The sequence below is a fragment of the Balaenoptera ricei genome, chromosome 11 (genome assembly GCF_028023285.1).
Source record: "Balaenoptera ricei isolate mBalRic1 chromosome 11, mBalRic1.hap2, whole genome shotgun sequence".
Taxonomy (NCBI): domain Eukaryota; kingdom Metazoa; phylum Chordata; class Mammalia; order Artiodactyla; family Balaenopteridae; genus Balaenoptera; species Balaenoptera ricei.
In genome coordinates, this window is record NC_082649.1 from 21484630 (window position 1) to 21510223 (window position 25594).

The 25594-nt window shown below is 42.7% G+C and overlaps 8 protein-coding genes and 1 pseudogene across 8 annotated transcripts; 5 read left to right on the forward strand and 4 right to left on the reverse strand.

Annotated features, from left to right (window-relative positions):
- Positions 1 to 435: 435 nt before the first annotated feature.
- LOC132374420 (histone H1.4-like) lies at positions 436 to 2018 on the forward strand. The gene has a single exon (XM_059938084.1). The coding sequence runs from the start codon at positions 448 to 450 to the stop codon at positions 1081 to 1083; it is 636 nt and encodes a 211-aa protein (XP_059794067.1). The 5' UTR covers positions 436 to 447; the 3' UTR covers positions 1084 to 2018.
- Positions 807 to 2541, reverse strand: LOC132374296 (histone H3.1-like). Its single transcript, XM_059937856.1, has 2 exons — positions 2496 to 2541; positions 807 to 1843 (listed from the first exon to the last, which is right to left on the reverse strand). The coding sequence occupies exons 1-2, from the start codon at positions 2539 to 2541 to the stop codon at positions 1314 to 1316; spliced, it is 576 nt and encodes a 191-aa protein (XP_059793839.1). The 3' UTR covers positions 807 to 1313.
- On the reverse strand, positions 2258 to 4332 carry LOC132374427 (histone H2A type 1). Its single transcript, XM_059938091.1, has one exon. The coding sequence runs from the start codon at positions 4317 to 4319 to the stop codon at positions 3927 to 3929; it is 393 nt and encodes a 130-aa protein (XP_059794074.1). The 5' UTR covers positions 4320 to 4332; the 3' UTR covers positions 2258 to 3926.
- A 304-nt stretch (positions 4333 to 4636) lies between these two features.
- Positions 4637 to 5017, forward strand: LOC132374434 (histone H2B type 1-C/E/F/G/I-like). The gene has a single exon (XM_059938098.1). It carries the CDS (start codon positions 4637 to 4639, stop codon positions 5015 to 5017), a length of 381 nt encoding a protein of 126 aa, XP_059794081.1.
- Positions 5018 to 8250: 3233 nt separating this feature from the next.
- On the reverse strand, positions 8251 to 8652 carry LOC132374433 (histone H2B type 1-C/E/F/G/I-like). Its single transcript, XM_059938097.1, has one exon. It carries the CDS (start codon positions 8650 to 8652, stop codon positions 8272 to 8274), a length of 381 nt encoding a protein of 126 aa, XP_059794080.1. The 3' UTR covers positions 8251 to 8271.
- A 326-nt stretch (positions 8653 to 8978) lies between these two features.
- Positions 8979 to 9371, forward strand: LOC132374429 (histone H2A type 1-B). The gene has a single exon (XM_059938093.1). The coding sequence runs from the start codon at positions 8979 to 8981 to the stop codon at positions 9369 to 9371; it is 393 nt and encodes a 130-aa protein (XP_059794076.1).
- Positions 9372 to 10083: 712 nt separating this feature from the next.
- Positions 10084 to 10706, forward strand: LOC132374423 (histone H3.1). The gene has a single exon (XM_059938089.1). The coding sequence runs from the start codon at positions 10296 to 10298 to the stop codon at positions 10704 to 10706; it is 411 nt and encodes a 136-aa protein (XP_059794072.1). The 5' UTR covers positions 10084 to 10295.
- A 5351-nt stretch (positions 10707 to 16057) lies between these two features.
- On the forward strand, positions 16058 to 25257 carry LOC132374415 (uncharacterized). The gene is made up of 3 exons (XM_059938078.1): positions 16058 to 16364; positions 20757 to 21091; positions 24934 to 25257. The coding sequence occupies exons 1-3, from the start codon at positions 16058 to 16060 to the stop codon at positions 25255 to 25257; spliced, it is 966 nt and encodes a 321-aa protein (XP_059794061.1).
- LOC132374225 (histone H2B type 2-E-like) lies at positions 19185 to 20025 on the reverse strand (annotated as a pseudogene).
- Positions 25258 to 25594: the final 337 nt, after the last annotated feature.

Here is a 25594-nt window from a genome sequence, read left to right on the forward strand (position 1 = left end):
AGCCAAGAATGTATAGAATGTCACTTGAGAGCAAGCTATTGAAGACACAAAGAGAAGAATTTATATTTTAAACGAAACTCAAAAAGTTGTCTCTCTGACCTGTGAATCTGTAGGAGTGTCGGGGGATTTTGAAAAAGGCTGAGACCAAAGTGATAAAAACTGGAAGAAGAAACTATAAAGGTCTCAAAGCTTGAGCTGTCCCGGTTCATTGTACAATATAATTGGTGTGGTTCCTCCACAGGAGATCTTTAATTTTTTGCTTTCCTGAATTGTAACAAACACAACTCCGAGACAGAGCTGAGACTAGGTTGCTGTCAAGCTGGAAGCCAGCTGGGAACCAATCAGCGCGCAGTGGCGCTGTGTGTATATATAACACACACATTCCCGGTCTGGGTACTCAACTCTGAGCCTTTAATTTCTTACTGTTAGGCATCCACATCAACAGCCATGTCTGAAACCGTACCTGCTGCGCCTCCTGTTACTTCTGCGGAGAAGACGCCTGTGAAGAAGAAGGCTCGCAAGTCTGCTGGTGCCGTGAAGCGCAAGGCGTCCGGGCCCCCGGTATCCGAGCTCATCACCAAGGCTGTCTCCGCTTCCAAGGAGCGCAGCGGCATGTCCCTGGCTGCGCTCAAGAAGGTGCTGGCAGCTGGCGGCTACGACGTGGAGAAGAACAACAGTCGGATCAAGCTAGGTCTCAAGAGCCTGGTGAGTAAGGGCACCCTGGTGCAGACCAAGGGCACCGGCGCCTCTGGCTCTTTCAAGCTCAACAAGAAGTCGGCCACCGAGGAAGCGAAGCCCAAAGCCAAGAAAGCGAGCGCGACCAACCCCAAGAAGGCTACTGGGGCAAAGAAGCCCAGGAAGGCCACAGGCGTTGCCAGTCCGAAAAAAACCGCCAAGAAGACCCCAAAGGCAAAAAAACCATTAGCAGGTACCGGGGCCAAGAAAGTGGTCAAGAGCCCGAAAAAGGTGAAGACAGCCAAACCGAAGATGGCCAAGAGTCCAGCCAAGGCCAGAATTCATAAGCACAAGGTAGCCAAGCTTAAAGCGGTCAAGCCAAAGAAGGCGGCCCCCAAAAAGAAGTAAGAGAAAAAAAAGACTTGAGTACCTTAAAGGCTCTTTTCAGAGCCACCCAATTAATCTTAAAGAACTTGTAACACCATTTTTGCCGGAGGCGGAGGTTGGGAGGAGAGGTTTTATTTCTTCGCTCGGAATGGAGGTCCCAGTTCACAGGAATCTTTCACAGAAAAGGTGGTTGGCTCTGAAAAGAGCCTTTGGGTTTTTCAGAGGTTGGCACTTAATCGGGAGACACAAATCTACGCCCTCTCCCCGCGGATGCGGCGGGCGAGCTGGATGTCCTTGGGCATGATGGTGACGCGCTTGGCGTGGATGGCACACAGGTTGGTGTCCTCGAAGAGCCCCACCAGGTAGGCCTCGCACGCCTCCTGCAGCGCCATCACGGCCGAGCTCTGGAAGCGCAGGTCGGTCTTGAAATCCTGCGCGATCTCGCGCACCAGCCGCTGGAACGGCAGCTTGCGGATCAGCAGCTCCGTGGACTTCTGGTAGCGGCGGATCTCGCGCAGGGCCACCGTGCCGGGCCGGTAGCGGTGCGGCTTCTTCACGCCGCCCGTGGCCGGCGCGCTCTTCCGGGCCGCCTTGGTGGCCAGCTGCTTGCGCGGGGCCTTGCCGCCGGTGGACTTGCGAGCGGTCTGCTTAGTACGAGCTGTGACAGATTTCCCGAAAGCAGCTAGCTGGTGGAAAAATGATAAACCTGCCCCCCGCCCCCCCCACCCCGCACCGGTATATATAAAGAGAGTTCCTTTCTGATTGGACAAGGCATTTGTTCCTTACGGCTTGCAGTGAAGGTATTGGTAGTGAGGTTCACTCTCCGACATCAGCCTCCCTTTGAATGGCTGTTTTCAACCCTTTCTCGCCTCTATCTTCCTTATGCAGTTTCTTTACAATGTTCTTTGGCTTTTCTCCGCAGAACTTAACACAAATTATTACAATGCTTAATCTTGTTTGCAGAATAAATTTTTTAAACTTTGGTACATGAAACTGGCTTTCTTTTGATCAACTTTTTGAAAAGGCGTGTGTTGGATGTGATTGGCGCCAAGAGATTTTTATACCCTCATTCAAATGTAGTAAGGCTAATTTTACGTCAATTTCTTGATTTCTCTTTTTAAACTCTTAAAGAGATTTTTTTAAATAACAAAATACTTTCCTTTTATTTCCCCTTTTATATTACAGCTAAGTCGTGTTTTGGTAGATTATATTATCTATGAATTTCATTTCAGGATAGTAAAGGGGGTAGTTACAGTATTTGTTATAGAAAAAGAGTGTTGGATCTGATAGAATTGAGAACCATCAGTTTAGGGGTCCAGAGATCATATGAAAGCAGAACTCGGAAAGAATCCTGAACACTTATTGTTATCCCCAATCCAGGCCCCCTGAATACACCCTCCTCTACCTTCCCCATACGACTTAACGTGGCTTGCCTGTAAGTCTTATGATGAGCCCTTGCACTGCATTCCAAGCTATCATGCTCCAGTGTCAGTTTTCTGGCTTGGGGTAAGAGCTGTGGCCACAGGAGGAGAAAGGAATCCCTACTATTAAGATGCATTGTGTTTTAAAGATATATGTAAGTTTCAGATTTTACAAAGACTAAAGAATTTACACCTATATAGCTTGTGATCTGATCATATGTCTGAGGGTTCTTTAGGGCCATATTAAAAAAGAGAGAGAGGGGGAGAGGAAAGGAGAAAGAAATAAAACTTTTTGGAAACTATTAATATTATTATTTACTATTAAGGAATCTACTTGTATGACTACCATGAATCCCAGGCTGGGTTAACAGTGAAAAGTTCTGGAGGTAACTACACCCAACTCTGGACAGTCTGGTTATAACCACGGTCTTCTCTCTCTACCTCAAATGAAAGCCTAGCCGCATGAGTCCTCAATCTCTGAAGTCCTCTTCATGGAAGATGCCAAAGCCAACTGTGTGAGAGGTTTTATCAGAGGAGAGGACGATTTTGTCTTCCCAGAAGACAAACCCTCTGCTTTATGAGGTAGATAGCAACCCCAAACCACAGACAGGTTGGGACCTGGGCAGGCCTCAATTCTTCGAGATTTTTCGGAATGCACTAAAACCATTAACTCTGAATTAATTTCATGTTTGCTATTATAACTATATTAACAAATGTTTACTTTTCACTATAACATTCTCACATAAAAGCACCCCACTACGTTTCACAATTTCAACTGACCTTCGTGTAAAATGGTGTTAAGAAAAACTCAAACTTGTAAATGGTACACAAGTGTTACTGTACGTCCCTTAAAGTCATGCTGAAACCTTTGTTAAGCTCTGCCTAAACAAATTCTAGCTCCAGGCTATGCAGTATTGTATTCCTATTTACAATTGATTAGGGCCCAGCTCAGTAGAGTTGAGATTGGCTATTAAAAACATAAGTATGAATTACAGATCAACTTGTCCCATTAGGATGCAAAACAATTCTTTTCAACATGAGATAGTACTAAAGGAGTGGTTTAAATGATCTTGTAGATCACTAACTAGATTTGCACCTAAACTTTCAAAATTTACCAAGTATTATGCTACCATTATCTTTTCCTGAGGGTTAACAACTGAGGGCTTGCTGCATTGATCGACTTAATTACTTGTGACACAAAGTCTATATCATTTTTACTTAGCTAAAGAGTACTTTTTTGATTATTTTAAACTGTATGATTAGTTTGCATTTCCTAAGAGTGTAAATACATCTTCTAAGTTGACAAAATGTGTTGAAAATCATTTTCAACAACCTGCTTAAATAAGAAAAATATAAGCCCTTTTAACGAACACGTCAGTGGCTCTGAAAAGAGCCTTTGGTTTAGACTGATTCCTCAAAGATCAAGAATTTGAATACTGCAGTTTACTTGCCCTTGGCCTTGTGGTGGCTCTCTGTCTTCTTAGGCAGCAGCACGGCCTGAATGTTGGGCAGGACGCCGCCCTGAGCGATAGTGACTTTGCCCAGCAGCTTGTTGAGCTCCTCGTCGTTGCGGATGGCCAGCTGCAGGTGACGCGGAATGATGCGCGTCTTCTTGTTGTCGCGGGCCGCGTTGCCCGCCAGCTCCAGGATCTCGGCCGTCAGGTACTCCAGCACCGCCGCCAGGTACACGGGCGCGCCGGCCCCGACCCGCTCTGCGTAGTTGCCCTTTCGCAGCAGGCGGTGCACTCGGCCCACGGGGAATTGAAGCCCAGCACGAGAAGAACGGGTCTTAGCCTTGGCACGAGCCTTACCACCTTGTTTTCCGCGTCCCGACATCTGATCAATCTAATCAACGTGCTTAGCAAAGAAGAAGCAAAACGAAAGTACAAATTCTCTTAACAAATGAGAAGCAATTATACTTCGAAGCCGAATTGTAAATTACACTGTTTGATTGGTTAGAAGCGTCTAAAAGCTTGCAACCAATTAAAAAGGAGAACTGCTGTCACATAATTTGCATACCACCGAACAACGTGGAAAATTTATCCAATCAAAGTGTAAAGTTTTAAATACCATATTTGCATAGTAGCTCTACAAATATGCTGAGTGATGTTTTCATGACTTACTTTTTCTTTTAACTTGGCACGGTGTTCGTCATGCCTGAGCCGGCGAAGTCCGTTCCCGCCCCGAAGAAGGGCTCCAAGAAGGCGGTGACCAAAGCCCAGAAGAAAGATGGCAAGAAGCGCAAGCGCAGCCGCAAGGAGAGCTATTCTGTATACGTGTACAAGGTGCTGAAGCAGGTCCATCCGGACACCGGCATTTCATCGAAGGCCATGGGTATCATGAATTCGTTTGTCAACGATATCTTTGAGCGCATTGCTGGCGAGGCGTCGCGCCTGGCTCATTATAACAAGCGCTCGACCATCACGTCGAGGGAGATCCAGACGGCCGTGCGCCTGCTGCTACCCGGCGAGCTGGCCAAGCACGCCGTGTCCGAGGGCACCAAGGCTGTCACCAAGTACACCAGCTCCAAGTGACCTCAGCAAGAAAGTGCTTTTCGTGGTTAGTCTCAAAGGCTCTTTTAAGAGCCACCCACTTTTTCAGCAAAAGAGCTGTAATGATTCGTCTCTAATATAACTACCATAATACTCAATTTTAATATATTGAAACGAACTTGTTGCTGTATGGTGCTAACACTTGAAGTACACAGCATTTTGGTTTGGAAACAAAACATGTATTTACATTCTAGGTAAATGGTAGCATAGCCTTCTCTTGCTTTCACAGCTCAAGTTTGGCTACAAGGCTAGCCAAGTGTGGACATGTAAGTATCATTTGAACTGCTGTGATGTAGTGTGCCCTACGAACTGACTCCATGAAAAGTGAAGAGGATTTAAGAAATCCTCTTAAATCCTTGGCAATGCCTTGTTAGTGCTGTGTGGTAGTAAGAAGAATATGTACATGGATTCGATTTATTTAAAACAATGTAACTTTTCTAAGTATTAATGGGAGCAGCACAGTTAATGTGCATAGAAATTGAAAAGTGAGTATCACCGGTTCCAGGATAGGGCCATTTAATTGTAAGGAGAATTTTTCCAAGGTTTGGCTAATGAAAAGTTAGACCATTGCTGAACCACCATGTTGGGGCTGATGACACTGGCAGTTCAGGAAAGAAATACCCTTAAAATATTTTGGTGCCTCCTCTCCCTTAAATTATGTTATTTTCTCTCAGGGTGGATGTTATGATTATTTTGTCCTAGTCAGAAAAAAAAAAAAAAAAAAACTTTTTAAATGAAAATAATTCATACCACCACCACTCTCCTGTCCTATGTATACATATATAAGGGTCATGAAAATTGACACTTTTCTCATAATTACAAACCTGCTTAAGTTTATAAACTGCCATAAACGGCATCCCATATGGAACAAATGCTAAGAATGTATTTACAACATATTTTTAGGATTTCAACCCTGGTAGGAAAAAGTACTAATAGTCTATAATCTTGTGTAATTAATGACTACCAGGCTTCCGTCTCCCAACACAACACATAAATATACACACACAACATACACAAAAAAATACATAAACATTCAAACAATACATATAAAGAACAAAAGCAAAAATAAAAAAATGTAAAAGAATGAAAACTAAAAATACCAGATGGCTGTATATGAGAGTTTATGTTATTGTAAATAGTCAACTTTTGCTTTCTGTAGTCCCAGAGGTAAACATCTACACCAGGTCTATATGAGCTTTAGGGGAGTATATGAAATCCAAGAAATTACATACAGTAGTGTGTCCATATGTTTGTCCTCCCACCAGAACAGCAAGTATATAGCATTCTGTCAAATTCTAAAAATACTGTCACTTACTGTGCTAGGCAGAATGATGCCTCCCCACTTATGTCTACCTTTTAATCTCTGGAGTCTGTGAATATGTTAGGATACATAACAAATGGGAATTAAGGTGGCAGATGGCACTAAGGTTGCTAATCACCTGACTTTAAATAGGATTATCCTAGGGAATTCCCTGGAGGTCCAGCGGTTAGGGCTCCGCGCTTCCACTGCAGGGGACATGGGTTCAATCCCTGTTCGGGGAATTAAGATCCCGCATGCTGCGCGGCATGGCCAAATAAATAAATAGGATTATCCTAGAGAATCCAAGTGAACCCAATATAATTATAAGGGCCCTTAACAATGGAAGAGGGAATCATAGTACAGAACCAGAGAGATGGCAGTGTGAGAATTTGGCCAGATACTGCTGGCTTTCAAATCTAGCAAAGGGCTGTGAGCCAAGGAACAAGGAAAACCCTCCAGGAGCTGGAAAAGACAGGAAACAGATTTTCACTGTTAGAGGCCCAAGCCCTCTGACACCATTTTAGCTCAATGAAATTCATTTCAGAATATTGATCTAAAGAACCATAAAATTATAAATGTATTGTTGTAAGCCACTGTATTTGTGATAATTTGTCAGACCACCAATTGAAAATCAAGGCACTCACGTTTAAGAATTATTGATTAATGTATTCAATGATCTTTAAGATTATAACTACATACGTTTAAATTTAAAAGTGTAAATATAAAAATGACTATAGATACAAGTAAATTCTTCCTAAAATTGCAGGCTCACATAATTTTGACATTGCTTTAATTTTAACAGCGGCAATTTACATTTCCTTTTTTTAAGATTTTTATTTACTTCTGGCTACGTTGGGTCTTCGTTGCCACGGGCTGCGCGCGGGCTTTCTCTAGTTGCGGTGGCCTCTTGCGGGTGGCCTTCGTTGCGGGGGCTACGCTTTGTTGCGGTGCGCGGGCTTCTCATTGCGGTGGCCTCTCTTGTTGCAGAGCACGCAGGTTTCGGTAGTTGTGGCTCACGGGCTCTAGAGTTCAGGCTCAGGCTCAGTAGTTGTGGCGCACGGGCTTGGTTGCTCCATGTAGGATCTTCCAGGACGGGGGCTCGAACCCGTGTCTCCTGCATTGGGAGGCGGATTCTTAACCACTGCGCCACCAGGGAAGTACCCTACGTTTCCTTTTTAGCTAGTGTGTCTAGGGTGTCTGATTTTAACAGCAGAAAGTCTAATTTCATGGAGCAGCACTTTGTTCATTCATTATAGTATTATTACTTCTGATTATAATACTATATCAAAAAGCTTGTCTTCATTAGGTTATTTTTACAAAGATAATTTAATAAAAGTTAAACAGGTTTTGGAAGAATGAGCAAAATCCGAGCTGAAGTGTTTCAGAAACAACTGAAACTGGACCACATATAGGGGTCCGGGCACACAGGAGAAGGCAGAGGTACTAGAATGTCGAAGTTTGGAGGGGAGGCCAGGCGGAGGTAAGGCTGTGAATTCTGTGGGGTGGGGCATGATTCTGGGAGTGTAGAATCCATTCTGGGGAAAGGGCCGGAGTAATCTGGGAACTGAAACCAACTCCTGGTACCAGAGTGCCAAACCATGGCTAGGATAGGAAGAGTTCCCTTTCCTAATCCCACCCAGCCAGCCTCCCTTGCTTTCCTAATTGAAAATAAGGTGTGGTGGACAGAAACTCTGGTTTTTTTTAGTATAGAATATAGGAAGGTTTGGGAAAGAGGTGAAACAGGAAGAGCCTGTTTTAATAAGCACAAGGGCTTCTCTATACAGACTTATTTAAAGAAACAGCTCAGCCAACTCTGGTATCTAACTGTGTTTAGATAACATCCCCAAAACGGGCAACAAGAGAGCATCACAACTCCTCCGATGAAAATGTAAGTGGCTCTGAAAAGAGCCTTTGTTTTAACAGCACCTATAAACATTTACTTAGAGCTGGTGTACTTGGTCACAGCCTTGGTGCCCTCAGACACGGCATGCTTGGCCAGCTCCCCAGGCAGCAACAGGCGCACAGCCGTCTGGATCTCCCTGGACGTGATGGTCGAACGCTTGTTATAATGAGCCAGGCGCGACGCCTCGCCAGCAATGCGCTCAAAGATATCGTTGACAAACGAATTCATGATACCCATGGCCTTCGATGAAATGCCGGTGTCCGGATGGACCTGCTTCAGCACCTTGTACACGTATACAGAATAGCTCTCCTTGCGGCTGCGCTTGCGCTTCTTGCCATCTTTCTTCTGGGCTTTGGTCACCGCCTTCTTGGAGCCCTTCTTCGGGGCAAGAGCGGACTTCGCCGGTTCAGGCATACTTGCCGAATTCAAAACGCACAGTAAAGTATAACTTTGATATGCCTGCTTACGTCTAGAATCTCGTCTTTTATAGGCGACCTATGCAAATAAGGTATTCAAGAATATCCAGAACTGATTTGATAATGCATTAGTGACGAGATTATGTAAATTTACTTGCATCACATCTCCTTTCTTATTGGTTGTCTAGTAAAAAGACGATTTTAACCAATCCTACCTCGTATTTGACAATTCCACCCAGCTCTATAACTGTCATCTTGTTGCTCCTTACAGAACATTGCTTTTTCGCTTTTCTTGTGGCTGTTTTTCCCTTGTTAGTCCTCAGTATGTCTGGGCGCGGGAAGCAAGGAGGCAAAGCTCGCGCCAAGGCTAAGACCCGCTCCTCGCGAGCTGGGCTCCAATTTCCCGTAGGCCGAGTGCACCGCCTGCTCCGCAAGGGCAACTACTCCGAGCGGGTAGGTGCCGGGGCCCCTGTGTACTTGGCGGCGGTGCTGGAGTATCTGACGGCTGAGATCCTGGAGCTGGCGGGCAACGCGGCCCGCGACAACAAGAAGACGCGTATCATCCCTCGCCACCTGCAGCTGGCCATCCGCAACGACGAGGAGCTCAACAAGCTCTTAGGTCGGGTGACCATCGCTCAGGGTGGCGTCCTGCCCAACATCCAGGCTGTGCTGTTGCCTAAGAAGACCGAGAGCCACCACAAGGCCAAGGGCAAGTGAAACGTTTAGCAGTTCTTCAGTCTCCGTTCTGAAAATCAAAGGCTCTTTTCAGAGCCACCCACTTTTTCCCGGAAAGCGCTGAAATACTTCGTAAGTGTAGGAGACGTGTTCAAGTCTTAATGTGTCGTTACGCTTAAGTTTTGTTTATACTAGCCTGTTAAAAGTTTTGCATTTAAAACTGGGAAACCGCTCCCATCTTTGCCACAAAGGGGTTAAATTGTTAGCCGTTGGTCACATTTTATGCACCATAAATTCTTAGAAAAATTTATGAAACTAGCTTTCTGCCATCCCTTTAGCTGAAAAGATGCAATACGTTTGTAAACTCACGTAAAGAATCCCTGTTAAGGGAATTCTGTGTCAGGACATAAATTAGGGTTTGTAGGCTATGGATAACGTATATGTATGTAAATGACAAGACAGACCATAATGCCTCATGTTGAGTGGTGGTTTTGTATGTGCACGAGGTATATACATTATTACATATACATGTATAATCAAACGAACTTGGTGTCCAAAAGTAATATATGAATAAAATAAATGGGAGAACAAAGGAGGAATAGCTGACCAATGACATGTCTGGGCGGGCTTTTTAAATTCTGCGAATGACGCCATCATTAGAATTGTTCAGTCCATTTGTTGTTTTTTTCAGAAAAATGCAATGAATGAAGTACACTAAAATCTATACTAAAGGAAACCTTACCGTTATGAACTCAATTCAAAGTGGACTGTAAACTTGAAATAAAATTTCGATAGCTCATTTAATCTTTAATGGAATCCAACCATATTTCTCCTGAAGGCAATGTGACAACCAATTGGATCACAGCGCGGGAACTAGGAATCAGACTGATCTGCACCTATAAATAAGGTCAGAACCGGCACCAGCACCATACTACTCTCAAGCCAGTTCTCTTTTCTGTTATCCTCATGGCTCGTACTAAGCAGACCGCTCGCAAGTCCACCGGCGGTAAGGCGCCGCGCAAGCAGCTGGCCACCAAGGCGGCCCGCAAGAGCGCGCCGGCCACGGGCGGCGTGAAGAAGCCGCACCGCTACCGGCCCGGCACGGTGGCCCTGCGCGAGATCCGCCGCTACCAGAAGTCCACGGAGCTGCTGATCCGCAAGCTGCCGTTCCAGCGGCTGGTGCGCGAGATCGCGCAGGACTTCAAGACCGACCTGCGCTTCCAGAGCTCGGCCGTGATGGCGCTGCAGGAGGCGTGCGAGGCCTACCTGGTGGGGCTCTTCGAGGACACCAACCTGTGTGCCATCCACGCCAAGCGCGTCACCATCATGCCCAAGGACATCCAGCTTGCGCGCCGCATCCGCGGGGAGAGGGCGTAACCCAAGGCTATTGCTTACTCTGAACTGAAAAAGGCTCTTTTTAGAGCCACTTACTTTGTCGATAGAACTGTTGTAATGCTTTCCCTTATTTTACCTCCCTAGGCAGTTAATAAGCAATAATCCGAAGAAAAACCTCTCTCTACTCTTTCTTTCTGCCTTATAGCAGGATATAAATTCTGTAATGGAGACTGCACAGGCTGTTTAGACCAGAGAGGCTCCAGAGGAATCTAACAAACCTCGCTGTTCGTTTCCTCCCATATATTTACCTTCTCACAGTTTGTTGCCCTTAGAAGCCTAAAAGTGCTTTTCTTTGTCCTGTCATTTCTCTACAAATCTAGTCTTTGTTGAAGATGCTATGTAAACTGGAGTTATAAGCCACCTCTTTGGATTACTTTCTCCTGGGTCTCTGCTACTGTATGTATGAAATATACATGTTAACAAACCTGTTTATTTTTCCTTTGCTAATCTGTGTTTTGTTGCAGGGGCCCCAGCTGAGAACCAAGATATACAGCGGGAAAATTCGTGACCACCACCACCACCACCCGCCCTCCACCTGGGAAAAGGAAAGAAGATTGAATTAAAATCAAACGAGCAAATTTAGATGGAAAAGGTTTATTGTGCTATGGTACAATTATATTATTACCTTTACGTTATCTTTTCTACTGGAAAGAGATAATAGTCATCTCTAATGGACAAAAATCATTGAAATTTTCAATATCCTATAAATTAGCATCTAAATTCATAGACACTTCAGATATAGACCCTAATAAATAGTTAAACAGAAACTCTTTCCCGTAGAATAACTAAAAAACACTTGGGCAGGCTTTTTAGACTATGTTCTCATATGACAACAAAACGAAATTCAGTCGGTTCCTTTACCTTAATTTGATATTTATATATATCTTAACAGATTTCAGAGCTGTTCTGCAGTGACCAGAACCTTTCCTTTATCCTCAGTGAGCCCATGCCTGATAAAGAGTATGCTTTCCTGTCTGCAATTTCCACCTTCCTGTATGCTGCTTACCAATGATGATTTGCCATGACGTTGAGTGACAAGTGTTCAATTTCCCGGGCCTAAAGAAAAAGGTGAAAAGAACCAGCACCTCTCCTAAATCCCCCTTTATTTCCAGTCAAGTCACAATCACATGATATCTCACTTGCATTTTTTTTCAAAAAGGCAAAATCAGGATTCAGCAAATAAAAATGAGCATGTGTCAAAGAGCTTCACTTTTCAATAAATGAACCAACAGGTAAAATGCCATGGTAGGTTCAAAGAACATTTAATAAATTAGGGTATTTACAGAAAATGTAACAAAGATATGTTAGAACAGGATTGTTAAATTAGTTTAAAATAAAATTATTTTATTATCCAATAGGTCATAAATCTTCCACTGGACAGAAATTATTTGCCTCTCTGCCAAACAAAGCTCTGCCAGTTAAGTAACTTCACTAATTTTGGTACCTACAGTCAATAGTAAATAGATGATCTAAGTACATTTTTATAGAATCCTTGTGTGGCCTATAACCTTGTATATTGGACATCATGGGCCCTCCTTTTTTCCTTACTTCCAAGTCTCAGACAATTTTTCTCACACTGAGGCAGGAGACAGATGAGCCCCAGGCTGAGCAGCTGGAGCTTGTCGCCTGTGGACAGATACTCCAAGACCAAGATAATAGCTGGAGCAGAGAGGGGCTGAGTCCTGCCCAGATAAAAGATAAAGAGACCACATATACCTCATTCCTGAGGTCAAGGAAACCCTCCAGACTACACATGCGCAGAAACACTCCTTGGAGGTCAAATAAGGAGGGGGCACCATCCCATAGTAAGTGATGTCAACCTACCCATAGGCCTCTTTGCTAGAATCCATCTTGGCTAAGAGATGCAGGAGCACACATGGCAGGACCCTGAGATAATCCAAATACGACTCAGAACCGAGAAAAGCAAGATGATTGGCCAAAAGAAACCTGGAAGAGATGCCCCGTATAAGTGATTTAAACTACTGCGAGCACTCAACATTCTCTCTAAGTTCACCCATGTGTACCTATTGAGAAATGGAATATTTCCTGCCATATCAGTAAACAAAGGATGTCACAGTCAGCAGCGCTTGCAGCCCTCCAATGTGAGCTGGTGAGCCCTGAGGGAACTTAGGAAGGAAAGAATACCCGCCATCTAGCAGCCATTAGACTGCAGCCACTCCATACAGTGAGCCCTGAGGAAACTCAGGATGTGAAAATACAGGATACTGGCCCCAGACAGCTGAGGTGCGTATCAAAGGAATGAGTTCGGTAAGCCCAGACTCTTGCATCTTCCCATACATAGAAAAGAGCTAAATTCCTTAACTTGAGATATCTAGTTTCCTTTAATTAACAATAATCTTTTGATGTTCCTGACTACCTGCCCTTTGTTGCAAAATGTCTATAAAACCTGGCTCTCCCCTAGCCTCCTAGGAGCGGTTCTCTCAGGGTTACTTGAGATGCTGCCTCCCAGGCTTTTAAGTCCTAAAAATCTCCGCCGAGAGGCTTCCCTGGTGCTCAGTGGTTGAGAATCTGCCTGCCAATGCAGGGGACACGTGTTCGAGCCCTGGTCTGGGAAGATCCCACATGCCGTGGAGCAACTAGGCCCGTGAGCCACAACTACTGAGCCTGCGCGTCTGGAGCCTGTGCTCCGCAACAAGAGAGACCACGATAGTGAAAGGCCTGCGCACCGCTATGAAGAGTGGCCCCCGCTTGCCGCAACTAGAGAAAGCCCTCGCACAGAAACGAAGACCCAACACAGCCAAAAATTAATTAATTAATTAAAAAAAAAAAATCTCCGCCGAATAAAACATAACTCTCAATTTTTAGGCGGTGAATATTTTTTAAGTCCACACTATTCACGAGTACTCTTTTTCCTCCTCATAAACACTTTAGTTGTTTCAGTACTTCCCGTCTCTTTGTGGGAATTCATTTCTGCAAAGCCAGGGGGCCAGGGGCCTTGTCACTGGCCACTGTCCCTGGTGGTCTGGTGGCTGGGATTCAGCACTCACACTACCGTGGCCTGACTTCAGTCTCTAGCCCGGGAACTGAAAGCCTGCAGGCTGAGGCCACCCAAGATCAACACAGTGAATCTTTACCAAAAAAAAAAAAAAAATATATATATATATATATATATACACATACACACATATATGTATATAAATATATATATAAACTTTCAAGATAATTTCTATGACACAACGTGGTATAACTCCTTGACATTCTTATTTTACTCATGAATCAAATAATGGACACTTTAACTTTTTATTCTTTCTAGACTCCAAAGTAATTTACCTGATTTTTTAACCTCATTCTCTCTTGGTCTTTACCTACTTTCCAGAAATAGTAAATTGTTTTCTGGCCTTCCTTCATTTAAGGAAATGCTTTCGTACTTCTACTAAATGATTTCTTTTCTTCTTTTTTTTATAAAACCACTGAGTGCACAATCTATCAATCAAAGAACACTCATTGCTTTCATAATCAGTTCTGAATGTTCCCTCTCAAGAAATACAATTTTTGGAAAAAAAAAAAATAAGCATAAATTTTCAGGTACTCTCCATTTCCTGATATTCTGCCCTTGAAGAATTCTAAGGTCAACAATTTTTCTAGTATTCATCTTTTCTTGCCTTGATAAGTAACGGTTTATTCCACAAGCCTGCCTTAGTTCTCTAATGTGATTTTATTTTTTAATTTATTTTTGCAATGTTTCATTCTAGTTGAGATGAGTATCTGTAATTGGGTTTCTTAGAAATACATTGAATGTCCACTGTGTTCCAAAGCCCATGATAGCAAGGTTGGATACAGAGCAAGAAACAGAGAGGGGAAAGGAAAAATTCTAGAGCACCACTGACCAAAGAAAACAATGCAAGGCAAACATTTAATGAAAAAATTTTCAGTAGCCACATTTTAAAAAGCAAAGAGATGCAATATTTTAAATAATATATTGCATTTAACCCAAAACATCCAAGATATGTTCATTTCAACATGTAATAAATATAGAGATATTATTAATGCAATATCTTACATTCTTTTTTTCAATCTAAATCTACCGAATTGGGTTCATATTTTAGTCAATCTGACACTAATTTTTTACTGGAAATGATTTGTATTTAAATTACATACACTTTATTGTTTAAAATTAAGTTCACATGCCCAGGTTGTTCAAACACACCTAAAAATTTCCAATAACTGAAATGGAGTATCAGCCTTTAAATTTAAATTAATTAAAATTAAGTAAAATTAAAAATTCAGCTCCTCAGCAACATCAATCCCATTCCAAATGCTCAAAAGTTATTCCTGACTACTTTATCAGACAATACAGTCCTAGGGGGAATTGTGTTTGGAGCATGGAGATGGCAATGGAGACTGCGGGTTAAATTGGGGGAGTTATATAAATTTAAATGTAATCATGTAAGTTTAGCACTGACTTCTTAAATAAAAAGTTTGCACACAAAAAGATATGGACATTATGAAAGCAACTGAACATAGGCCCAGATGGCAAAATACTAGATTGAGAGATTTAAGAATATTGGGGAGAAAGTCAATCTGTGGAGCATGAAAATGGAATTTCCACAGGTAATTACAGTAGTCCTCAATGACTGTGTTGAGCATTTGACCAAAAATTCACCTTTTGATTTTCAGAACACCTTTGTGATGTCGGGGTTAACATTTCCATTCTACAAGTGAAGAAAATAAACAAAAAAAATAAGAAAACACCTGTCACAAAACAGGTCCTGGACGTCAGAAGGTGAAAGCTAGCAAGTACTGAGGGCGCAAGCAATGGAGTCATACCTCCCAAAAACAAACACGCCAGCGGGAAAGCCTTGTTGCCCAATGGATTTCAGAAATTTCCTCGCTCCCTAAGACAAGTTTACCACCATAACTATTTCACGTTCATTTAAAGTATACAAAAATGCTTCTCTGGGAAGGGAGAAGGCAGGGACTCGTTTGCATTTCAAATATGCGTTTAAAATGAGAGGCAATGTACAATTTCGGTTAATGACTTAGCCTAAATATCCAAACTTGAAAAACAGATGCTGGCTTAATAGGTACAATTATTTCATTCCCTTGATAAACAAGAGAACTTTTTTAAACGCCCTTAAACAGGAGGTGTTAAACTGAATTCAGAGAATGAGCAGACAAAGCAATCTTCTCTTTTCGGCTCCGCCCCACTGACGCTCGGGCATGGTGGGTGGGGATAAATTAGGTTACGAACTAGCCCCTCCCCCTACCCACCCTCATTTGCAGTTTTCAAAAAGGTCCGCTGCCGGGTTTTAAATGCGAATTTCGGTTTGCTCTCCACATTTGTGAGTACAGTATCTGATCTAGTGGCAGTAATGTCTGGACGTGGCAAAGGCGGGAAAGGCTTGGGTAAAGGGGGCGCCAAGCGCCACCGCAAAGTCCTGCGGGATAACATTCAAGGGATCACAAAACCTGCAATCCGTCGCCTGGCTCGTCGCGGTGGAGTAAAGCGTATCTCAGGTCTTATTTATGAAGAGACCCGCGGGGTTTTGAAAGTGTTTCTGGAGAACGTAATTCGGGACGCGGTCACCTATACCGAGCACGCCAAGCGCAAGACTGTCACGGCCATGGATGTGGTCTACGCGCTCAAGCGCCAGGGACGCACCCTTTACGGATTTGGCGGTTAAGTCGGCACCCACAAACAAATTTTCTGTAACGATGCCCAAGGCCCTTTTCAGGGCTACCTAACTACTCGTTTGAAAGAGTTTGTTGCACTGAATTGGTGTTTTCAGTTTTTTTGGTCAGGAACTTGAGTTCTGAAGTTTGTTAGATTTTTGGGTGCAGTTGCTTTAATGCAGCTCATGTTTGCTTAGGTTTGAGTGCATCAAACGTTTACACCGTGTTGCAGTTCTAATGCCACACGATGGCTTTTCCAGTGTAGAACCCTTAAGCGTCGCACATTGTTTGAATAGCATTTCTGATTCTTAGGAATTCTCGGTCTTGCAAAATTAACCAGTGAACTTTAAGATTTTACTAATTTATTAGGTTTTTCGAAATACGGAATTACTGTTTGACAATAAGCTATGAATAGTGTTGGGGGACAAATATAGGTAATGCCTTATTGGCCTGCTCAAATCTCACTCAAAACTGGTAAATTTTATTCAGCCCCTAGTAGGGCAACTCAAGGGAAGAGGTATAATGAAAGAAGCTAAGACTAGAGAGTGAAGGCACCCATGAGGAGGCCCAGGTGGCACATGGGCCGTTTCTTCTCTCCCTTAAAAGCATTTATATTTGGATTATATAAACTGATTACCAGATGTTTTTTAATCTACAAAGAATTTGGGATTTGTCTCCTGCCTTTTCAAATCTATTCCCTGGTAGTCTGTAATAAAGCAACAACTTTAATTCATCTCAAGAATCCTCCGGTTTCTTTTCTCAACTATAATGTCCGAAACCGAGCTACATGGGCATCTAGCCCTGTGCTGGGACGCCGCCACACCAAAGGTTTTCTCATGTTGTCAGTATTTGCAAAGGAAAAGGGGAAAGAAGTCCCCAAATTAATAAATGAACAAATTCTTCTGTGTCTTGGCTTCAAAAGAAAGTCACTGGAAGAGGCCTGTTTAAAAGGAGTTCAAGGTATTAGGTGCCTTTTCCTTACATAGGTTTCCTGCCTGCAGGCCATTTGAACCAATCCCAGTACTGTGGCGGCAGGGGTGTGGGGAGGGGGTTGGGAAAGAAGGAGCAATTGTTAGTTAACTGTCTTTTGGTCCTGCTGGGTCCTGTGATGGTCTCTTAAAGTGGCCCCCAGGATTTCCCCTCTTGAGGTTCACCCTTGTGTGATCAAGTCCCTTGAGTGTGGATGTGACCTGTGACTTGCTTTTAACCATCAAACCAGGTGACCATAGGTGACAGGATGTAAAAAAATTTGTGTATATGACTATGTTATCTAGGATTGTAACATCCTTGACTCTTGCATGCTGGTTTTGATGAATCAATTAACCCTGTTGTCAGGCCCAAATGACAAGAAACTCACAGGGCTATTTAGGAACTGAGGGAGGCCTTCAACTAACAGCCCATAAGGGCCTTCAAGCCAACAGCCAACAAGAAAATAAGACCCTCCGTCTTAAAACTACAAAGAACCAACCAGTAAATGAGTTTGGAAGCGGATATTTCCCCAAACATCCAAGAGACCTCAGTCCTGCATAACACCTCAATAGCATCCTCACAGAGGACCCAGCTAAACCCTGCCCAGACCCACAGAATCTGTGAGATAATACATGTGTGTTGTCTGAAGCTAGAAATTTCAAGGCAATCTGTTATGCAGCAATAAAGACAGCCAACACATTTGGCATCTTCATCAATCCATGTCATCGAAAATGACAGATATGATGAACTGAAACTGCAAACTTTATCTAACGGAAAACCTACATTAAAAAAAAAACAAAAAACTTTAATGTGAACAACATTGTTTCACAACTATGTGAACCTCTACTCACACACCCAATACTGACCTGGCACATACATTGGTAGTGTCTTGCTGGCCGCCCAAATAGCAAGTCTATAAGCTGTGAGAAGCACTAAAAGCAATTTATCGAAGTCATTTTGCTTTCAGCAATACAGAAACTATCAAAATATTAACTCGGGAAAACTGTACATTTCATTCCATATATCCTGTTCTCCCTGCACTTGTACATCTTTTCTTACTCCTGTTTTTTGTTTCTTCTTTTTTTTTTCCTCCTGTGTAAATGAATACTGAACCTAACACTGACTGAAGGCAAGGAATACAAAAATGAAATATAAAAGAAAAATGAGTCAAATTGAGTATTTCAGACCCCGCTTCAGCACCATGTAGGGTTGATTATATCAATAATAGCCTCAAGACCAAATAAAGTGAAAATATTTTCTTTTTAATACAAATTTGAAAATTCACCTTTGAAAGAGTATACTTGTAGTTGAGATTAAACTCTGAGGTTCCAGTAAATACCCCAGGCCTAGTCCAGTATATACTGTATAACTGAGATTCCGAGCCTTTGTAAAGTATGAACACCTTCTCATGAGTTAATATTTGTGAAGCACATAAAATTATTTTGTTGTAACATGGGCATTATATTTAAAACAAGGAACCCAAATACAAGTACCAGCATTACACAACTTTAAGTCCACAGCTACTCACTATAAAATTTTCAATCTAAGCAATGACTAGCTACAAGAACAATTTAAAGATTTTAAGAAATAAAAACACAAAACCCAGAATACTAGCACTTCCTACTGGTTCCTACAACACATATTTCAAATTCTTTGCTGCACTGAAGAACAAAAATTCAAATAAACCTCTCATACTGCAATACTGTTTCCTGCACTTTAAAGAATGACTGTAAAAAAAAAAAAAGAAAAAAAACATGTTTTTAAAATACTGACAAATCTTGATATTATAGCTCTCAATATGCAAAAATGAGTGGCTTTAAAAAGAAACATTGTGAAGTGCTAAAGGCATAGAAAAATTTACTTGGAGCTGGTGTACTTGGTGACAGCCTTGGTGCCCTCGGACACGGCGTGCTTGGCCAGCTCCCCGGGGAACAGCAGGCCCACGGCCTTCTGAACCTCCCTGAATGTGATGGTCAAGTGCTTGTTTCAATGCGCCAGGAGCAACGCCTCGCCCGCGATGCAAAGATGTTATTGATGAACGAGTTCATGATGCCCATGGCCTTGGACGAGATGCCGGGGTCCGAATGGACCTACTTCACTTTACAGACATAGATAAAGATAGAATAGCCCTCCTTATGGCCGCACTTGCGTTTCCTACCACTTTTTTCCTAAACCTGAGTCACTGCCTTTTTGGAGCCCTTTTTTGCGTTGGGACAGACTTAGCCGGCTCTGGTATGGTAAACAAAGTGAGCAAAATTGCTGGATTAAAAGAACGAAAACAAAATGGACATCGCGAGTATTTACATCAAGGATATACAAACGAACACTCACAAAGCTAAACTTTGATTGGACAAAAGCTGACCAATAGGTTACTAGTATGTAAACTAGGATTCAAAAACTCCCTTTTTTATTGGATCAAGATTGAATCCTTTTGTATATTCCTATTGGTTGATTTACAACACTGTTATGAGACTATAAATTCATTCACACACAAAAAAATCAATTTTTTTTTTTGTAATTAAGTGAAAGTCTTCGCGTTTGGATACGGAAACCAGGTAAGAATAATCCTGTTATCTAGCCCAGTCCAGTTCTGACCGCAGCTCTGTCGGGTTTGTCCGGGACACCTTGGGACTCTCGGAAAGAGTCCCGAGATGCCGGCCCATTGCAGTGTTATCAAGAAAGACTCGATCGCCGCCATCTTTTTAAGTGTTCCACATTGCAAAGCTTTTCATGACGGCTCTCACCATTAGACCCAGGCTGACATCTTAAATGCATCAAAACCAAACAACAGAGCCAAATAACCAGTTTTGAGTCAAACACGACACTAAAGATCCAGGGATTCCAGGATATTGGGATTTTGCTGCGTGTCCCCTGAATAATACAAAATTCCTTACATCTTAACAGTATTTCCTAGAAGACCATGTTACAGTGAACTAGATGTTTACGGTCAATGTGGAACAGGATTCATGAGATGCTTAGACGATGGATTTTTAAATAGAGGGAAGGCCTGAGACTAAGATCCGATGAAAACGGGTTAACTGCAGAAAATGGCGGGTGTCTAAAGTCTAAAGAACTTTTCCGAACACATTCTATTTTGTATATCCAAACAGGAGAAAAGTTGAAGAATATTAAATGAGTAATGTGTTTTTGGACAATACTTGAGTGTGTGGGTATTATCGATAAAACAGCTCGGAAAAAAATTTTTTTTTTTTTTTTTTTTAAGGGGCTGGGAAGATGTCTGCTAATTGAAATTCACCAATCCCAAACTTGCACCGAATGGATAAACCAATCCTAAATCGATCGGAGCACTTCCGGAATTTAGCAGCGGATGACTAACAGGAATTGCCCACAATCCAATCAGAGTGATTCTGTTCCTGTATAAATATAGAAGCAAACCTTCCATTTTAGTCCCTTTATTTTGCAGATAAGTAATGGCGCGTACAAAGCAAACCGCTCGTAAGTCGACTGGCGGCAAAGCGCCGCGCAAGCAGCTGGCCACCAAGGCGGCCCGGAAGAGCGCGCCGGCCACGGGCGGCGTGAAGAAGCCGCACCGCTACCGGCCCGGCACGGTGGCCCTGCGCGAGATCCGCCGCTACCAGAAGTCCACGGAGCTGCTGATCCGCAAGCTGCCGTTCCAGCGGCTGGTGCGCGAGATCGCGCAGGACTTCAAGACCGACCTGCGCTTCCAGAGCTCGGCCGTGATGGCGCTGCAGGAGGCGTGCGAGGCCTACCTGGTGGGGCTCTTCGAGGACACCAACCTGTGTGCCATCCACGCCAAGCGCGTCACCATCATGCCCAAGGACATCCAGCTCGCCCGCCGCATCCGCGGGGAGAGGGCATAAATTATTATTGCCGACAAGTGCCAACTTAAAACCCAAAGGCTCTTTTCAGAGCCATCTATAATTTCACTTTGAGGAACTGTATCGCAAGGGAACAGAAAATCCCCGCGACCCCCACCAAGACAAGGCTGGAGGAGGGCAGAACTCCCTTCTCCCCCAAGTATTCTATGTACCAACCCCAGGAAAGGACAGTCACCTCTGCACACTCTGTCTTTCATATAAGAACAGGACATTGACCCCTGAAACTACTTTTCCTCTGCAATCCTTAAAATTATTTGAGAAACAGCCAGGGGAAAATAGGTGATATATAAATATTCTTATCCTCTTAACCCCTAAAAGAGAAATAAACCTCCCATGTGAAGATATCCTTATACCAGTATGAGAATAGAAAGTATCCTTAATAGAATTTGGGAATTAATGCTAAGAAAGCTGTATAAGCAAACTTCATTTGTCTGCTACCCCAAGTACAAGCCATATATATGTGTGTGTGTATATATATATATATATGTATGTATGTATATTTATATATATATATGGCATATATATATAATGTAAATATATATATAGCCTGCTTTGGTTACTTCGGTGGTCTCATTTCTGAATGACCTCTGTGCATACAAATTGTTTTTTTCCCCCGTTAATCTATGTCAATTTAATTATTAGATCAGGCAAAATAATTCAAATTTCCCTCTCCCTGATACAAGAAGTCCAGGGATGACGTCAGGTATGAGAAAAAGGGTGGGTCCTTGAGCAACCTGGAAAGCATCCTAGGGATGCTTTATGTGACATGCACACACATACACGTGTGTGCACATGAACATGAACATATTCAAGGACCCAGGCTGAGTACTACTGGAGAGCAGTTTGGTGTTAACTTATTTGCTTCTGTACTGAGCAATACATCCTCTGGTAAAGGTCGTCATACTTTCTGTACTGAAAATAGAGACCTGGTACCCCAAAAATGGGTTCCATGGGATTTCCAGAGTTCAACTTCCAGCAGCACCACCAGCAGAGTGGGCAGCAGTGGTGTCAGTGATACAGTTGGGCATAGCACTAGTGCACCAAATCTGGGGCCTGAACTAATAAGTATGTTCAGCACACCAGGAATGTATAGGTTGTTGCAGCATATAACTGAAAATTCAGATTGTGCAGAATGTGTCTGCACCCTGCATGAGAAACATGATATAGTCACTAAGGCAGAACTTAGGCTTTGCCATAATCACCTATTATTCATCCTCAAAGAGCCAATGAGACAACAGCTCCCAACTTTCTTCTAACAAATGCAGAATCCTAGGACAAACCCTAGAGCAATGCCAGGTTTGTAGATTCAGTCAGGTTTTACAGACGTTGGCAATGGGAACGCCCAGCCTTATTCCTGGGTTTACTCCAGGTCTGGGGGGATTAGGCAACACTGGAAGCTCTTCAGGAGCTAAGTGAATACCTCTGCAGAAAAGTGAGAACACACGTCCCATGGCAGGAACCAAAGAAACTGGACACCAACAGTTTATTTAACAAACGTTGCAGACTGTTACTGGAGCAAATCCTCAGCTACAGAAACCAGAAGTCACACTTCAGAAACAGTGGGAATAGCTCAGTGCAATGTTTTTGAACCTTGAAGCAAAGCTGCAAGTGATAATGGCAATGCAATGTGATTTCTATGTGACTATTGAAAGGCTTTTTAGGCTCCCAGTCATCATCGCAGCACTTCTGCCATTTTAAAAAATGTAATTTTCAGGTGGAATGCAGGAAATACAAAAAGCAAACCAAAATTGGGAGGGCGGAGGAGCTGGGGAGAAACAACAAAAATTCTGTGCATGAAAGTCCATAACAGCTTTATTTATAAATTAGAAACAACTTAATATCTTTCAACTGGTGAATGGTTAAGTAAATTCTCATACCCCATGCAATGCAATCCTACTCAGCAATAAAAAGGGAGGCTATTGATACGTGCAACTACCTAGATGGGTAATGCTTAGTGAAAAAAGCCAGTCTCAAAATGTTACATTTTGTATTATTCCATGTATATAACATTCTCAAAATGGTAATTCTAGAGGTGGATAACAGATTAGTGATTGCCCCAGGACAGGGGAGAAGTGGGTGGATGTGAATATAAAAGTGTTACATTAAAGAGTTCGTTGGTGATCATGGAACAGTTTTGTGTCAGCGTTGAGATGGTAGTGACACATAAAATTGCACAGGGCTGCACACACACACACACACACACACACACACACACACACACAAATGGGTGCATGGAAACACTGGTGAGAGCTGAATAAGGCCTGTAGGCTAGTTAAAAGTACTTTGCCAATGTCAATTACCTGCCTTTGATATTATAATATAATAAGATTTCACCATTAGGGGAAACTAGGTTCGAGGAACTCTAGGTACTATTGGAGCAACTTTTTGTGAATTTAGTTATTTCAAAATAACAATGTAAAAAGAGCTGTGATCTTTCTTTAGCAGTTGCTACTGTGTATTGCTTTGGATTCCAAGGCTTGTTTAACAAATTAATGTTCTTTTTTTGGTGTGTTTTGTTTTGTTTTTGCATAAATAGCAGTGTTTTCCTTTCTTCTGGCTGTTCTAGTGATGAATTGTTCTAGTGATGTCCATTGAACAGAAGTTTGGTTCGTTTATGTTGGTGTGTGATTTTTTAGCTATTGCTGCCACTACCTCAAAAGTAAATTGAGTTTTGAAATTTGATATTTGTAATCTCAAATTTACTGATGGGGTAATTTGGTTGAGCTACTGCTCAGATCTTAGGACAGTGTGCTTGGTATATCATAGTGTGAAGTAAAAATAATCTCTTATTTTGAACATTCTATTTATTCCAAGGACATCATTTAAATCATAGTGCTCCCATGTGCTCGACAATTTTTTTTAAATAATATAAAAATCTAGGAAAGATTACATTTTTACTTCTGGCACTTGCATAAAATCTCTTTGCCTAACATTGGCATTTATGATAGCTTTGCATGAGTTCCATGCACCAACCACAGGAAAGGACAATCACCCCTCCACCCTCTGTCCTCTATATAAGAATAGGGTATTATTAGCCCCTGACAATTTACATTCTTTTCCTCTGCAATCCTTCACTGTTCAAATTTATATGCTTACTCTGTATAAGTGAAAGCACACTGTACAAACTGGTGTTATATTAGAAATGTTCTGAAATCTTTCCATGTGTCTTAGGCCTGTCGGTATTATAAATACTTTGTTTTTAAGAACAAAGTCCAGGGCGATAGAAATTTATTGTTCACGAACTAGATGCTATTTTGTTTACAATAACTCCATTATCCATAGTATTGATCCTATTTTATGGATAAGGCCACTGAGTCTCAGATAGATTAATAAACATGCCCGATAATACAGTTTGAGAACAGCTTGCTCATGGATTCCAAGCCCAAAGCCTGGCGTGGTTGCTTGTCAATATATTTATAAATTTGTTTTGGGAATTTGGGCTTAAAGGCCAGTGGCAAAGATCCAAGAATATATGGAATGGATAAATCTTTAAACACATACAAACATACTTAAACGAGGCAATTCCCTTTGTGTATACGTTTGATGCTTCTGTTTAAAGATTCTTATTTTCTGAATACCAGTAAAACGCCCTAGCGCCTGTTCACTTCAGGTCTTAGAAGCAAGGGGCGGGGACTCAGTACGGTTTCCCGCCTTTCTGGTCTTTCAGTTTTCACAAAGGTCCGCACAATCGCTACATAATGGGCTGCAGGTTGTTAGCGTTAGACTCACTCAGCTGCTGTGTTTAGTTTTTCTCTAGCATGTCTGGACGCGGCAAGGGCGGGAAAGGCCTGGGGAAAGGAGGAGCCAAGCGTCACCGCAAGGTTCTGCGTGATAACATCCAGGGCATCACCAAACCTGCCATCCGCCGCCTGGCCCGGCGTGGCGGGGTGAAGCGCATTTCCGGTCTCATCTATGAGGAGACCCGTGGGGTGCTGAAGGTGTTCCTGGAGAACGTGATCCGGGACGCCGTCACCTACACCGAGCACGCCAAGCGCAAGACTGTCACTGCCATGGACGTGGTCTACGCGCTCAAGCGCCAGGGACGCACTCTCTATGGCTTCGGCGGCTAAGATTGAGCTTTGTAAGGTTTTTCTTTTCTGTAGCAAAGTTAAAAGGCCCTTTTCAGGGCCACCTACTCTTTCTATGAAAGAGCTTACACTTACCATTTGGTAGCATGTAGGGTAGTTCGGTACAGATGGGAGAAATGAAGCACAAAAACGTTGCTTAGCCATAGTTGGGTCTTCAGTCCCTAAGGTGTTTTCACAATGCTGGAGGTGTTACTATCGCTGTTGCTGTTGTATAGATTAACTCTGAGGACCAACAGGTGGCTAGTGGCTAAATGTGGACACGCAGCTGGTAAGTAAAGGGTCATGAGTTCTTTGAGTAGAAATATTTGGGGTGTCTCCA